The sequence below is a fragment of the Dermacentor variabilis genome, chromosome 6, assembly GCF_050947875.1.
Source record: "Dermacentor variabilis isolate Ectoservices chromosome 6, ASM5094787v1, whole genome shotgun sequence".
In the NCBI taxonomy this organism is placed as follows: domain Eukaryota; kingdom Metazoa; phylum Arthropoda; class Arachnida; order Ixodida; family Ixodidae; genus Dermacentor; species Dermacentor variabilis.
This window is the reverse complement of record NC_134573.1, coordinates 162153296-162169905: the sequence shown is the minus strand read 5'-3', so window position 1 is coordinate 162169905 and position 16610 is coordinate 162153296. Positions and strand designations below refer to the sequence as shown.

At 46.6% G+C, this 16610-nt stretch overlaps 2 protein-coding genes across 2 annotated transcripts in view; both read right to left on the bottom strand.

Annotated features, from left to right (window-relative positions):
- Window positions 1–7075, bottom strand: part of LOC142586346 (uncharacterized) — a 59302-nt gene extending 52227 nt beyond the window's left edge. The window contains exon 1 of the mRNA XM_075697596.1: window positions 6808–7075. Coding sequence (XP_075553711.1) covers window positions 6808–6947 — 140 coding nt within the window. The 5' untranslated portion in view covers window positions 6948–7075. The remainder of the gene's footprint in view (window positions 1–6807) is intronic.
- A 2673-nt stretch (window positions 7076–9748) lies between these two features.
- LOC142585626 (uncharacterized) lies at window positions 9749–16347 on the bottom strand. Its single transcript, XM_075696537.1, has 5 exons — window positions 16105–16347; window positions 14603–14818; window positions 12978–13097; window positions 12125–12222; window positions 9749–10097 (listed from the first exon to the last, which is right to left on the bottom strand). The coding sequence occupies exons 2-5, from the start codon at window positions 14800–14802 to the stop codon at window positions 9970–9972; spliced, it is 546 nt and encodes a 181-aa protein (XP_075552652.1). The 5' UTR covers window positions 14803–14818; window positions 16105–16347; the 3' UTR covers window positions 9749–9969.
- Between the last annotated feature and the right edge of the window lie 263 nt (window positions 16348–16610).

The following is a 16610-nucleotide window of genomic DNA, read 5'->3' as shown; positions in this document are numbered from 1 at the left end:
TCAAAGGCACGTCTTTAGTCAGAAGTTCAGTGAGTGGTCGAGCGATTGCTGTGAAATCTTTCACGAACCGTCGGAAATAAGAACAGAGTCTCACAAAACTCCGGACGTCCTTGACAGACTGAGATACAGGAAAAGTCGTTACTGCTCGAAACTTCTCCGGGTCGGGTTGTACTCCGGAAGCATCGAGGAGATGGCCTAGCACTGTAATCTGTCGGTGCCCGAAGTGGCACTTCGATGAGTTTAATTGGAGCCCAGCCTTGCGGAAGACGTCAAGGATAGCTGCGACGCGCTCAAGATGCGTCTCAAGCGTATACGAGAAAACACAATGACCTCGTCGAGGTAACAAAGGCAAGTTGACCATTTGAAACCCTGAAACAGAGAGTCGATCATCCGTTCTAACGTTGCGGGGGCCTTGCATATACCGAACGGCATAACCTTGAATTGGTAGAGGCCATCTGGAGTGACGAAAGCGGTCTTTCCTTGGTTTTGCTCATCGACGGAAATCTGCCAGTAACCAGATCGAAGGTGGATGGACGAAAAGTATTTGGCACTGGGAAGACAATCAAGAGCGCCGTCGATTCGTGGTAAAGGGTAAACGTCCTTTTTAGTGATTCAGTTGAGGTGGCGGTAATCAACGCAGAAACGCCACGAGCCATCTTTCTTTTCGACGAGCATGACCGGCGACGCCCAATAACTCGACGAGGTCTCAGCAATACCTCTGGCGAGCATCTTGTTTACTTACTGCTGAATAACTTGCCGCTCCACCGTGGACACGCGATATGGTTGGCGGTAAATGGGAACTGAATCACCAGTGTTTATCCGATGCTTAACAAGAGACGTCTGACGAAGTGGTCGATTGTCAGTGTCAAATGCGTCGCGGTAGGAAAGCAAAAGGCGATATAGGGCGGCGGCTTAGTCAGGTGCGAGGTCCGGAGCGACCATGGGACGTAATGGGCCGTCGAGGTTCAAGGCATCCTGTGGGTAATCAGGAGGATCTGGATACGCGTCGGCTGCAAAAGCAGTGACGCGGTCGTTTGTCACTAACTGGAGCGTGGCTACCGCTATGCCTTCAGGTAAGACTTGCTTCGTCAAGCCAAAATTGATAACAGGGAGACACATGGGATTAGCGGTAAGGGTTACGACGGAGTGTGGCACAGAGATGTCGCGAACCAGGAGGACATCACGAATATAGGTGCGACAATATAGTCGCCATCAGGCACGGTTGCCGTTGAGGTCAATTCGACGAAGGTTAGGGCTTTTGGAGGTAAGCGGACAAACGCTGTAGTGCAGAGGGTGTAGGTTGCTAGGGGCGAACGTCTGAAAGAAGAGGAAGCTAGATGCACAGCGTACCTGTGGAAACGTCGATGAGTGCAGAATGCGTCGCCAGAAAGTCGAGCCCGAAGATTAGGTCATGAGGGCAACTGGTCAGCACGATGAACAGGAGTGGAACTTGGCGGCCAGCAATTCCTATGCGAGCAGTGCACATACCCCTGACGGCAACGGTGGCGCCATTGGCGACGCGTACGGCTCGAGTGATGGCAGGCGTAAGAACGTTTTTGAGGCGACAACATAGGTTAACGCTCAATATGGACACTTGAGGTCCAGTATCAATTAATGCCGTCAACGGAACATCATCTACGTCTACTTCAATTAGGGTCGTGTTGGTCAGGAGCGTCAATGGAGGATTCGGACAGGACGAACGTGATGCAGCACTACCTCCAAAAGCTGCATGGCCTAGTTTTCCGTCCGGGATGGTCCATAATTGGTTGGCGACGAATAGCGGCGTGGCTGGGGCGACGGGTACCGACGGCGTTGAGGTGACGGCGAGCGAGCAGGACGAGTGACATCGACGGATACGTCAGCGGTAGGAGGCATACGGCGAGGCGAGTAACGGCGCGGGTCGGCATATGGACGAGGAGACGGGGAAAATGAGCTCGAATACGGCGACGTCCAGGAGGTGGGGCAGTGGCGAGCGACGTGGCCAATACGGTGGTAACGGAAGCAAATGGGCTTGTCGTGTGGAATTTTCCACTCGGCAGGGTTGCGGTATCTGGGATGTGAATACAGATCGCCGTGAGGCGGAGCAGTCGGCACCGGTTGGGCGTCAGTTCGGGAGACGGAGCAGGCAGCAGGTAAATCTAGGTTTGTAAATTCTTGCCGTACAACTTCCTGAATGAGGGAGATTGCTGGGGCTGGTTGGTCAATGGTGTGTTCAAGTGGGCGTGAATGGAACGGTGCAGGACTTGTAGCCTCGAGTTCGCGGCGAACAATACGTGTGACGTGCTCATTAAAAGGTGGTGAAGCGGTAAGGTCAACGCAAGACGACGTCGCAGCCGTGTTAGGGAGCCGGCATGACGGGGCGGCTTTTGACGAGCTCAAGGCGGCGGCATTCCATGACAATAACGTCGATGGTGGACACATTGTTGAAGACCACCAAGTTGAAGGCGTCGTCCGCGATCCCTTTCAGTACGTGGTCGACTTTGTCAACCTCGGCCATTTTCCCGTCGACTTCCCGGCAAAGAGCGAGCACGTCCTGTATGTACGAGACATACGATTCAGTAGAAGACTGAACTCGGGTAGCAAGCTCTTTTCTAGCAGCCAGCTGCCGACTGGTGGGATTTCCAAAGAGGTAGACGAGTTTCTCCTTGAAAGCATCCTAGCTAGAGATCTCGTCCTCGTGTGTCCGGAACCAGACGCGAGGATTTCCGCCCAAGTAGAATAGGACATTGGCTAGCATAATGGTAGGGTCCCAGCGGTTGTTTTGGCTAACACGCTCACACAGGTTGAGCCAGTCCTCAACGTCGACGTTATCTTGGCCGGAGAATATGCCAGGATCACGGGGATTGGTAACCGCAACGCACGTTGTTGTTGGGGTCGCAGGAGTAGAAGGAGACAAGGTGTCGTCACCGGGAGCCGTGGCGGAAAGCAGGACAGTGCGGCCGCTGCGGAGCTCCGTGGCGAGAACGGGGAATGGCACCCTCCACCACAATGTTACGCGAAGAACGAGTGAGTAAGACGAGAAACTATTTACAAGTCATATTTACAACAGCGTTTGTTGTTGTTGTTGTTGTTGTAGCCTGTCGCACCTGTGGCTTCTACCCACGATGGGGGATTGGCCAAGAAATGAGTGAATTATTCCAAATTAATATGGAGCATAATTTTCCTAATATAAATGGAATTAGCCTTGAATAGCGTAGAATCACCTGTTAAAATAAAATCAGGAAGGTCATATTGAATGAGAAATAACTCATTTAAAAATAAAGAAAAAGAATTTAACAGTGCATTCGTTTAGATTCTGTAAGGAATGCTTGGACAGCGAAGCAGGCATCCCTGTGGCTGTTGCAGCGCTGACCCGTTAGATTCACAGAGCGAGCCCAGTTCGTTCTTCCTCCTCTTTTCCCGAGTGATGGCGCCCACGGGCGTCATTCAAGCAATCAAATATCACGCGCGAGTAGCAATATTATAGAAATATAATTTACTAACACAGTGCGAATTGTTTTGCTTTTCAGTGTCTCTTTAAGCTGCCGCGGCCATGCCACGTGCGGCTGGCACCAAGGCGAGAACACGGTATTTTAGTTGCAACGAGGAGAGCTCCCTTGTTTTGTTCTGCATGCGTATTTTGTACGAACGCCAGCGCGACAACGCATCCTTGTTTATCTATTTACATCAGCCACAAACTCGAGCACGTGATTTAGCCACTGATACGCGGCGTTGCGCCCCGCGATACGCTGCCAAGACACTTTTATCCTCCTTCTAACGAATGTTAATGACAGTCCGTTAGTGACTCTCCGGCATTGTTTACCGAGTCCTGAGATAGCCTGATGAAAGTGACGATCCACAGTCAAGTCACCTATACCATTTATTTAGTATTTTTTTTTAAATTTGCATGTCAGCAATTGCCATGCCTTTAATAAATGCCTCACAAGCAGAGTTTCGTCTTCTTTCAATTCGATAAGCGTCGTAAAATCGTGCAGTGGGCGGTGTCCAGTGTTTTCTGACCACTCTGAAATATTTAAAACTGACCTGCCGCTACAGCCAATACGAACTGACGTTTGTTGCAAAGGCCTAAACAATATGCGATGCTATCCTGTTTTAAGTATGCAGCATAGGTCTCCGAATAATTTAACAGCCCTAGTAAAATCGATATCACGACAGTCGACTGTTTTCAGCTACACGCCCTTAGCAACCGCATTGAGAACTAAACTGTCGAAAACAGTCGATTTTGGTCCCAGTATACTGGGCGCCATTTGTTGTGATGCTCGATCAGCCTCTCTCGCAGCACACGGTGACAAAAGCAGCAAGGGTAACTTGCGCGTACATGTCTTCGTGCCGCTTGTCCAAAAAAAGAAACGCCATTTAGGTTCATTCATACTGATACGCTCGTTCCATCACCCGTTGCGCAGTCCTTAACTTTTTCTCAAGTTTCTTTGGAGGTTAGCAAAGAAGTCTGAAACGTATTTAACGACCCCGAAACTAGCCATGGGATTAAATGCAATAGGCGTAATAGATCAGAGAGTAAGAGGTGCAGTCGACATTCTAGTATACACAAAATGAAAAAAAAAAAGAAAAGCGGGGGGGGGGGGAGGGCTGGAAATGCCATGTGATGCGTAGGGCAGATATCCGGGGGTCTATTAGAGTTACAGAACGGGTGCCAAGGGAAGGGAAGCGCAATCGAGAACGACAGCGAATTGGGTGGTGGTGCGATGAAAACCTAAAATTCGCTGGCATAACATGGGGTCCACTAGCACAAGACACGGTAATTGCCATTGGGGATCGCTCGGTGAAGCCTCCTCCGGTAGTGAACATGACGATGATAATGTTGATGATGATATCAAGCCTACGGAAAAGCGTCGAACCAGATGTCAAAGGGTAAGGTAGTCCGATTCGACGACATTTACGTGAACAAATTTGTGACGGGAAAAATAATGCGCCTTAGTACGAGTAGCATGGTGAGAAAGGTATGCCACCGTCACGCAGCGTCAGGACGAGACAAGACGGTGTGCTAACTGCGGGGCGCCAACTCGGCATATAAGTGTACTAATTCCGCCGTCTCACCTCGGTTATTCAGTTTGACCATGTGAGGTTCGACACGCTCGACCCTCTCAGGCTGTATTACTCAGGCTGACCTTGCTAATTCAGCCGTGCGATGCTCGTCGGCCCAATAGCGCTCGTATTAACACGAAAGTCAAAATTCATCCCGACAAGCAGAAAATTTTTCTTGGGGTTTGCCGTAAAATTGCGCAACATGCATTATCCAGTAATCAATGGCCGATAGATGCAAGAGCCATTCTACGCAACGATACGAACGTCGGCATATTGGAGAGTGCAGTTTCGATGGTGGCAGATTAGGCTTCCCCGTCCGCATCCGCAACTCAGCCGAATGCAGCAAACGATCGTGCGACGCATGCAAGCGGGGTCGCTAGCGCATCCCGTGCTCTTGCACAAGATGTTCCCAACAGAGCATGACACTTCATGTCCTTTTTGCAGACGGTCAAAAGGCACTCTAGCACGCATCGTTGCAGAGTGCACTAAGCTCAAGAACCCCCCCATCATCCCTACACCCCCCCCCCCCCCCGAGCGATGGGAGACCTTGTTGTCCAGCCCCGACCTACCGACCCAGCTCGCGCTGGCGGCTAGGAGCCAGGAACTGCTGGACGCATATGGGACCTGAGAAGAAGGTTCCACCCCATCTGGTGCCAGCGCGCACCAACCGTCACTAACGGCTCAGTACAAAAGTTGATTCTCTCTCTCTCTCGATGGTGGCATGCAGTATTCTATATGCGCCGGCTACACAAGCGCAAACAAATGGTTTGTGTAGTGTGAATCGAATGGTGCCGCTTAACAGGATATAAAAGAGCGAGAAGAGTTTACAACAGTTTTTTTTTCTTTCACGTGTTTACGTCAACCAGTATAAACATTTATAAGTCATCCTTAAGCTACAACGTAGACACATTACTGTTCTGCATAGCGACAGTGTATTTTCATTATTTTTAGAGGCCACATTTATTCCCGCAGATAGTGTGAGCCAATTACTGTGGCTTTCGTTATTGAAGCCTTTAGATATCTCGCTAATGGTGAGGATTCCACGGGATTGAAAGATAGCCTGCACCTCCATTCGCTAATGTAACGCTGAATCGCCACAGTTCTGAAAGGCACCGTTCACTGAGACATTGATGTTACATTGAAGACACGAAGGGCTAACTATGGTACCGTCTCTAGAGGTTGCCAGCGACCTGCTTCCAGCTGGCACTTTTGAGTGTAAATGCTAGCACAACACATAGTTGCATACGAAACATATTAGAACTGAGAATGTGAAAGCTATACTATGTTAAGTATTTCACACATTGAAAAACTAGAGATAAGCCAAGCTTTAATGAATGTCAATACACCCAGTGGCTTTCAAATGCCAGCTGAGCAAGCAAAGTAACCGACAAGCTGACCTCCAGTTCTATGTAAGAAACTAGATCCGTGCATTGAAGCTCACTTCTGGAACGACGCTTATTCTACGAAATCTGAAGCAAGACATGGTTAGAAAAAAAAAATGCCCATAGAAACAGCGAACGTCTGCCAGTAATACCGAAGTGACATGTGCCGGGCATCGATCCGAGTAGTTGTCGAACACTGTGACACGTTCAGGCTAAGGGTTCTCTGAGCGGTGGTCAGTACTATTAATGGCGCACACTCAACACCCGAGGGCTCTGAGAGCCACGTATTTTAAACACTTCTCAATATCTTTCTAAGTGTTATTACCGTAGCCCACCACATTAGGCGATCAGTACCTAAAACAAAATGCTCACTGAAGCTTACCTTTGACCGCTGCATGAAAAGCTGCATCCTGTAGGCACACAAATGCGACACAGGAGCCGACCTCGCACATAGTGCCCCGCATCAACAAGAACTTGAAGCGCTAAATGCGTGCACGCCAACGCCATGCCAGGTAGGAGCATCAAGACCACGACGCCAGCATGACGCGAAAAACGTGTTCGAGATTGTACGGCTTACACCCCTTTAGCAGAATGGTCCAACCCAGCTGATGAGACGCAAGGCGTATGTTCGCCGCCAGGATGAGGAAAAAGCTTTGGCCGTAGACAATATGTGTAAACGCGCGGCGTGCGAGCAATGTTTTTGTGGCAAGGGGCCAGGAAAGCGGCGATTGCTGATAAGGCCGCCTCCTTCTCTGATAAGCGCTGACCCAGAAGTTCTATATACACCCAGCATTCGGGCACATAAAAGGGGAGAAGAGTGGGAACCGCCACACCACGTCAAATTTTCTCGCGCGGTTATCGGGCACTTCACGTGACGCGTAGTTTGCTGCCCCGGGATTGTGCAACGAAAAATAAAGACCTTGTGCCGATCTCTGTATTTGATTGTCCCGAAAATCGCGCTGCTGGGCAATAACGCGAAGTTTGCCTTGCTTATTATGTGTGAAAGAACAACGCGCAAGACAATATACTATGTTTCGTGTGCTGCTTGTCCACGAAATTGTCCATGGAAGAGGAATGAGAAGTTTGCTTGTGCATGTTGGTGCCCAGCCACTTCTCGAGGACGTCGGCGTCCTTTGAGTGTGAGCCTTTGCTTGTATTTCCATCGACACTCTGATGCCTTTTCTACAAATAAGATTTACGTTACTCCGACTGAACGCTTTTACCGCCATTGTTCCGGCATACATCGAAAAAAAAAAAAGAAACATCTGATTAGAGCCACTTGCGCTTTGACAGTTATGCGTCATTTAATATTCGTCGCAGTAAATATTATCACATTGTGTTTCGTCTCACTGGCATTCTTGGATACCTTTTCTTTTAAGGCGCTATGTTCACAACAGGTGGTTTCTCACGCTTCCGTTCCCTCGATGTCGTCGAACTGGCTGACTGGGCAATACATCTTGTAGCCGACATGAGAAGTTTCAATATAACACAGCGTTCAAACGTACGATAAGCACACAGAAGTCACTCATTTTTTACGTCTTTATGCTCAATGCAGTCGGGAGCAGACAGGGACAATTTATTTCGACAAACACATCGCCGCGTACATCATGCCACTGGCTCATTTGTAGACAATGCAATGGTTCGTGCCAAATTACGAAAAAAGAAAATGTGGAGAGCGTCAGTGGGGCCAAATAAATATACTACTCGCAGACGCCGAGACGTCGACCAGGTTAGCGCACCCTGTCAACTCCGCATTGCTCGATGGAAATAGTCAGGTACAAGCGAAGAACACAGCATACCATTCAGTGTATAGTATTAAACCCTGAAATTCACACATCTGGTTGCTTTAACAATAGCGCTGAGCAGTGCGCGAAGCAATGAGCTTATACTTTAAAGCGTGCACCGCAAAAGCAATTTTTTTCTGACTCGAGCTTGGCTTTATAGGCATCATGCTCTTGCACGACGTTTTCCTTTTTCTTGTCTTTTTTTTTTTTTGTTTACACGGAGACTTAATCAACTCAGAAGATATTTTTTGATAACCATTCGAAAGTGAAATTGAACATATGATTGCCTATTTCTCGTGCAGTGGAGGGAAGTCAGATGGTAACATGGCCTCTTCTGTAAGCAGTAGTGCGAAATAACCCCGTAATGCCCGATGTATCATATATTGTAAGCCAAATTTGACGCCCCAAAATGCTGATTGAAGCCTGGGAAACTTAATACAAAGCCTTATAATTGCATTTGTTATTTGCTGGGATAGTTTAGCAACACAGTTGCGAATTAATTATCACAGAAATTAGGTTATAACAGAAAAAAATTCTTAGTTCTCTTTCTACATACCGGGAGTTTTTTTTTCCTGGATCATACAGAATGTTTTCATATCACCTATCATAAGAAGCCAACAAACAAAGACACCAAGGACAACACAGGGGAAATCACTTGTACTTAATAACTGAAATAAATAAATTATAAATTATTGGTATTGAAAGTCGATTCAATTGCAGTAATTTATCATTTCTTTATTTCAATTGTTAAGTGCAATTAATTTCCCCTGTGTTGTCCTTGGTGTCTTTGTTTGTTGGCTTCTTATGATACGATTAATAAAAATCGGGCCCCTCAGTTAACCCTCTTTCTTTTCGTTAATATGACCTATGGAAGATATCTTAATTCCAGTCATCGACATGGATTAGTCAAAGAGGCAGGCACTATTTCAATGAGAAATCAAAATGCATAATAGATTATTAAGGAATGATCAATAATTAACTTTCAATTAAGTATTTTACGGTCTATACTGCAATTTACGAATTGTATCCGGCGACTTCGCAAGGCGTAATCAGTATTTCAGGATGGCACTGGTTTCTAGATAATCACACCCAAAGGGCCCAACGAAATACATGGGCGTTCCAGTTAACTTTGTGCTTCAGTACATAAAATAGCGGTTTGTGAAATGGAAGTGGTTTGTGAAGTTTAACGGCCCATATCTCGAAACCCGTGCGATCCTTAGATAGCCATTCCAAGTGGATAAGCCTCGCAAGCTGACCTGCTGTAATTTGTAAATTTTAGTTGCCGTAAAGTAATTCATTTAAAGTTAATTAGTGAATTTTCGGTAATTATACAAACATGCATTTCGATTTCTCGTGCTAGTAATGTCCCCCCGTGCTAGTAACGTATCGTGCTATAATTTATTGTGCTAGTAATTCAGCTCAGAGACTGCAATTACGCCACCTACTATAGGCAATTTTTAAGCTTCTGTATAGTCTAAAAACAAAGAAGACCTACCCCGTATATACACTGCGTGGCCAGAAATAAACGTCAACATTATCTTTTATATTTTTTTCTTGATGTAGGACTTGGGCATCAAAGGGTTAAAAATGGCTGTCATTAGCGCTTTCGAATGAATAGGCGTGTCTTCACTCGAAGGCGTCCAACGCCGAGATCGGTGCGCGGTGTTTTAGTTATTAACAGGATTTAAAATGCTGTAAACCTTAAAATTTGTGATGTCGACACGAAGTTTAGTTCGGCGACTCCCGTGACCAGTGACGCGTCATAGCTCCAGAGACCCAAGGCTCCTGAGGCCGCTCAAGTTTGTCTTCTGCGAAAGCAGGAACTCCTCGAGCGACAGCGCTCCATCCTTGTCTTTGTCATCGTATGCAAGGGCGTCCTCCACTAGATCTGTCATTGAGAAAGGGAGAGAGAGACGCTGTCTCTTTGAAACGTTCCTTAACAGCTTTGATAGCGGCGTTCTAACAGTAACTTTTATAAGAAATCTAATACAAATTGAATGGTGCTAGAAGCGAACCGAATCGCATGTAGAATACTTGTCGAATAGTTTACGAATAATGAGCGGCCGGTTTTGGCAGTAATATATAACCTATTATATTCACAACCTTAAGAAGCTTCTGTCACTGCATTTCATATAATGAAGCATTGTTTATAGAAAGAACACACGAACAAATTTGTTCGCGTACTCGGAACTCTTTGGTGAGTGCGAATGATAGCGCTTTTAGCCGGAAGCACCTGGCTCACTGACCGACGCTGCCCCAGTACGCAACTTATCGTCTTTTATCTCTACTATATCAGGTCACCTGGATAAAACTCATCGCACTTTTGCTCTAATTTCACGTTTTGCTCGCGCGCATGCAGTTGACGATTTTAAATATTCCGTAACTATCCGAGAAATATTCGCATTTGTGAATAATGATCATTCGATTCATAGAACGAATCCAATCGCACAGTATTTGATTCGCGTTTCCAAAGTTTCGGGCGCACCCCCTAAGCTTTAATCTCGTTGCTCACTAAGCGAAGAAATCGTCGCGAGGCTGTGAGGTAAGAACAGTGCGGAACAATTAAGCAGGCGGCAGACGATGCGACGTGGAGTCCGATACGACTTGCACAGCGTCGGCAATACGGCTACTACGAAAGTTCAAACATGTGGGAACTTTGTTGGAACCTGTTGGGAGCGTGCTAGATTCCGCTGTCGGTACGAATAATTGTACGTCGGATCGCGACTACGTTTTTTTTTCTTCTTTTTTTTTACAGTGTTTGCATTTCATAAGGAAAATTGCTTCGACCCTCCTTTCTGCGTTGAGTGTACGTGGGTCCTTCGCTGTATATATCAGTCAAGAGGCCTAGTCGACGATTCGCGTCCCCACGACTGATCCCTGCGGATGTCATAAATGTCTGGCGTACTACAAGGAGGCGGGGTCGGGGGTGGATCGGCGCAAGTGAGGTCCCCAAGCGCGAACGAGCGATGCGCGGGGAGGAGGGGGAAGGGGAAATGCCCTTCTATAGACATCAGCATTATCTTACAATATATTGGATGACGGGCGCTGAATGTTTTACAGAGACAGCCATCAGCTCCATCGCCGTTCCTACGCACTGATATTAGAACGTGCGCGGTGCGGACAACACGCTTCCCGAAGTGACTTGGCCCTCCTGTATTCGCTCTCTTCAGCAATGATTCTTTTTTCTTAGCGAAAGAACACCGCAACATAAATGACACTTGTTTAAATGAAGCATTCATTAAAAGTTCGGGACGTAAGACACAGTGCGCCTGTTTGTTGTTTTACTCGTGTTATTCTATATATTCAACGTCCTATACATCATACTGAGTGGGAAAATGGTGGAAAGAATCAGTCGAGTGTCGTCACTAAAAATAAATCTGTATTGGACTGAATAGCTATACAGGTCTCGCAGACCCGTCCGTATACACATGCATTCATTCTGCGTAGGTGTCGAACAGTATAAGGAAACAGGAAGGATCATACAGGAAAGGCCGATGTGTGCGGCCTTTCCCGCTGAAGGCCAAGTGGGTTCGTAGACAGCTACAACTCGAACAGCGGAAAATAATTTGCACGGAAGATTGTTGCTAATGGTGGTGGTACTGGTGCGACAATATATACAAGTATTACCCACCTGTTACACAGCCTTGTCCTCTCCGCTTACACATGACACTAAGAGCGCGGCAGTGTACCCGGTCCTTATATTTTATTAGACATATATTATTTTTCTTAGAAGAATGCAGAACCTACAGCCTCTCCTACTTTCTTAGCATTAATATGGAGCGCTTTAGTGATTACTCTTTGTCGTGTAAATATTACAACATGACTTTTGTGTACTACAGTAACGGCTCCTTGTGGTAACACCAAGCATAGATGAGAAACAGGGGCTGCGGCCTCGTAATAGCGTAACACTTATACCATTTCCCGCGGCGTCCACAATGTCGACTTTTGAGTGGATCAGCGCCCGTCGCACTTCCTCTGGCGTGAGGACGTCGTCTTTGTCGACGTCGTGAAACCTGGCATGGAAGGCACACGTGCAAAAGTAGAAATAGTGCAGTTACGTATTGATAACTCGGTCATTTGATCAAAGAAATACGAGACACAGAAAAGCGTGCCTGATGCAAAGTAGCCATTCAAAAAGAGTCGAACAATGTTGCTCAGTTTACACAATTGAGCGACGTCCTTTCATTGCTTGCCTCCGATTTCGAAGGCATGCAGACGTGTTCCTTTCCTACACCAGAGGCGATAAAAAGTCTTTTCTTAGCGTTTCATCTAGTATCAGTGTACAACTACACGGACGCTATACTACACAGTAAAAGCACAATTGTCGTAAGTGCCAGGGCTGGTATCCAACCTATGACTCAGTAGCGTAAGCAGGAGGTGGCGCACCGGACACGTGTCCCCCCCCCCCTCCCAGGCAATCTGTGTGTAAGCATGCGGCCTTCATAGCCCCCCAGACCCTTTCTCCTCCTCCTTGTCCCCAGTCAGTGGGTGCCCTCCCCCCTCCCCCCGCCCCTTTCCAAAAATTCATTTCTGGCTACGTCACTGCTAATCAGTTCCACAAATTTGCGGCATTCATGGACATTAGTGACGTTTCTTAGCCCGAGGCTCCGAAATTCTCTGTTGTCCTTAATCCGGCATTGCGACCTCTATCTATGAGTAAATTACAGTCAGCGACAAACTCCTGCAATTCTTAGCGCAGTTATGACGTCGTAATTTGTTTGTTCCATTGAAATAAAACGACGTACGCACGTAAAATACGGTATTGCACCTGAAAACTTCTTCGTAGATCTCCTCGAAAGTCTTCTGGGGTTCTTCAAAAACGTAGTCTTTGTCTTTGAAGAGCTCCTCGTTGTGAGGGCCGAACATGTTTCCTATCTCCTCGCCCATTCTGTTCCGGAAGAAAACAAGAAAATATGGAGCGCCAAAAATGCAAAGTGAAGCAAGCAACAAAGCTAAACAGACACTTCGAAAGGCGCCCGGAAGTAGGTAATTCTAACGATGCGAGTTACGTGTAATTCTACAAGGCATGCACAAATTTTACAGCGTGGAGTGCGATTCAGCAAATACATGAGAGCACGAAGACGCGCGGTAAAGACAGGGAAGCTGCCTATTCGCAAAGCGTTCTGCGTCGAGCGCGAACACCTGTCTGGTACAAGCATTCTAGAGATTCTACGTACACAGAAGGATGCTCTTAATTGTTTGTTAAGGAGAAACAAAATTAAAAGAAGGGTAGAGTGTTCATTGCGCTTTCGCGATACTGCACTTATTTGGCAGAAACAGCTTATTAGTCGAGGTAATAAAGGCCAAACCTGTTGTTTTTAACAAAGCGTTCGAACCGCGACGCCGGTAACGTCGGTGAAACGTCGCGGATTATGAGGTATCCTCGCATATTTCAGTGTTTGCGTGTAGAAATGCAAGGTAATTCTCTTTTATGAGCCCAAAGTTTGGTATCCTTGTTTAAGTATAGCATCAATTTATGAAGTCAAGAGCATCAGATGCGGGAGTTCAATGGCTTGCATATTGACGTCTTGCATATTGACGGCTTGCATATCGACACCAGCCATCGCGGATAGTGCCGCGACCATGGAGATACACGTTTTTCTTTTGCCACAATGTAACAAATGACGCAGACAAATTTTCGAAATATAACAAGAAGTACACAATTTCATAACTCAATAACAGTCATTCAGAAATTAAAAAAAAAAAGCTCTTTTAGTGGCGGTAAAAAGTAAAAAAATGAAACGTGTAGTGGTTCTTCAAGTGGCAGCCGAAGGACGTGTAGAGTTCATAAGGCCTTTCTTCTGCGTTTCGTTCCTGTTCAAAAAGAAACGCATTCTTCTACGGACGGTGTTTTCGCTGCCATACATCAGTGGACCACCATCGGGAGTTTGAAAAGTAAGGACAGCTGAATGATTTCGTGAGCTAACATGATCAGCTCAACCGGCCTTCCTGACTGTCCATATTGTGCTGCGCACACCTGCGTGCGCGTGCAGTGTTATTTCACATTGTAACATTCCTCCCTTCATCTTTCTCAGCGTAGGGTAGTAAACCGCACGTGCGTCTAATTCACCTCAGTTTGTTTACTTTTATCTTTATTCTCTCTCTCTCTCTCTTGAGGCGCCGCAGTGCACTGTAAGTGAAACTTGGCGCCGATTTTTTGTCCGATTTTATCCATTTCCTATCATTCGTCGCACCAAGTTGTCCACAGCAACAATAATAGACACGAGCCTTATGCAAAGTGCTGGCGAATGGTAAGGAGAATGGAAAACGAAAAGTATTGTCTTGAAATACGGTTTTTTCTAAGAGATTATCATTTTTTTCAGCGATCGATTCAACAAATACCTGCACAAAAATCAAATAAATATAGAAGGGCGCATTCAGGGTCGTGCTCACCCGTAGTCGTAGGGATAGCCCTTGCTGGAGTACCATGGAGGCATCCCTTCTAGCTTGTCCTCAGTGCGTATTTCCTCATCTTCTTCCTCGATCAAGGGGTCCTCAGCTGAGTCCGCGTCCTTCTGCCAGCCAAATGAAAAGCCTTGCGCTACCGCCAAGAGTACAATGAGAACCAGGACACAAAGATGGCGTGATGACATGGCTCATCCAGTTATGCTGCAAACCAAGAGAAGGTCTCTCGTCTGGTGGACATGGATCGGTGCTTATCGCATGCACGTGATGGCCATCGAGAGAAAAAAGTAGCTTGGAAAAAAGAACAACAGCACGAGAGCAACGATTAAATCAAGTTGCAAGCGCATCTACGAAAGGGATACAATGTATAGAAGAAAAAAAAACTGTTTCAGTTTGAAGAGAGTGCAAGTCCTCCGCTATCATATTTAAACTCTAGTCCTAAAAATGCAGTGCAAGGAATGAGGCAAGCATATGAGAATCGTGAACAGAGCCAGATAACAAAACCATAAAAATAAACGGCATGGCATACTTTTTCCAATTCTTACGCTATGGCAACTAGACACCGAACCACAGAGACACCACTGATGCCACCTGTTTGGTAAACACATCTTTGATTTTAGACATATAGTGCAGTCGTCGCTCAAATTACGCACAGAAACTGGCGATACGAGCTGAGCATTTAAAATTTATTCTGTATTCATGTCAATGAAAACTAACTGCCCTCATCGTTTAGTTTCCAGTATCATATGCGGGATATGTGGAATTTCGCCATAGTCCAGGAAACGAGTAAGGATGGCACGCAGAGACTGCTGCCACCTCTTTCTAAAGTCCTCGGCTGATCCTTCACTGCCGAGATTTCATACACCTTTCAGCCCCCAGCATTAAACTGAGAATTCTGCCGTAATCGTACTTCCGATGACTATAGAAGCGAAAAGCGGAGGACTGCTTCGCCTTATAGAGTCGGCGGCTAAGGTTTGACTTTTCGGAAACTTAATGCCTAAATGTTACTGCCATAAAAGCGTAAACTTATCTTAAAAGGATGGGCTTCAAGGAATGAAAAGTATAGGTCGGCAGATTATTCGATGAAATGATGAAACAGCAAATTTGAAAGTATAGGGTCATCGACGCATGGCAGGTAAGTCAAGGTATCCGATATTGGCTTTCGTCCTGCAGTGTAGGCCGACGATTATGACGCAATAATTAGCGCTCAGTACAATTACAGCAAGCGACAAGCGGAGCGTCTTCCAATCTGCACACAAGGCCTGCGTTACTACTAACGTCGAAGAACGTACCGATCACATGTGAGCTCCCCCACTCCTCCAATTTTTCATAGCATGTTATTTTTTTGTGCTTCGCCACTCTGGAAAAAGACATAATTATAGCACTCGGTAACAAACGACAAACTTATTGCTATCTCTTTAGAGTTGTATGGGCCGCAGACCCGAATATTCGTCAGCGCCTGACGAAGTTCCTCACCGGGTTGTCCTTACCTCCTATGTATTCGGGTTGCAAGCTGCGTCGCTATGCAGGCCCTCGAGCCACAGCGCGTGAAGCTCGGAGACGTGTCACCACCCGCACCGAGAAAGGTCGAGAAGAGAAGCGCCTCTCCACACGGCGCGTTCAATGCGTGCCGCGAGGAAGCGACGTGTCGTCGGCGATCGAAGATTTTTTTTTCCCCATAAAATTAAGGGAGTGTGTTTGCCGCCGTTTCTGCGTCACAAGTTTTGTTGCTACAGCGGCGGCGTTGGCAGGCCCGGCCATTGATTGGGCCCTCTCTCTGGGCCACTTCGAGCACTCGCACTGATCTCAGAACCGCCGCGGTGAGGTTGTGAATTGTAGTGATCACCTTGTCGATGCGAGGCGTATTACGATGGTTTTGGATAGTTGCGTCTTTACTTCGGAACTTTCTCCGGTCATCGATAACGACGAAAACAAAGTGTAAAAGAAAACGAAAGAAGAAAAATGCAGTATCCTAACTGAAGTGAGTCAGGCGACA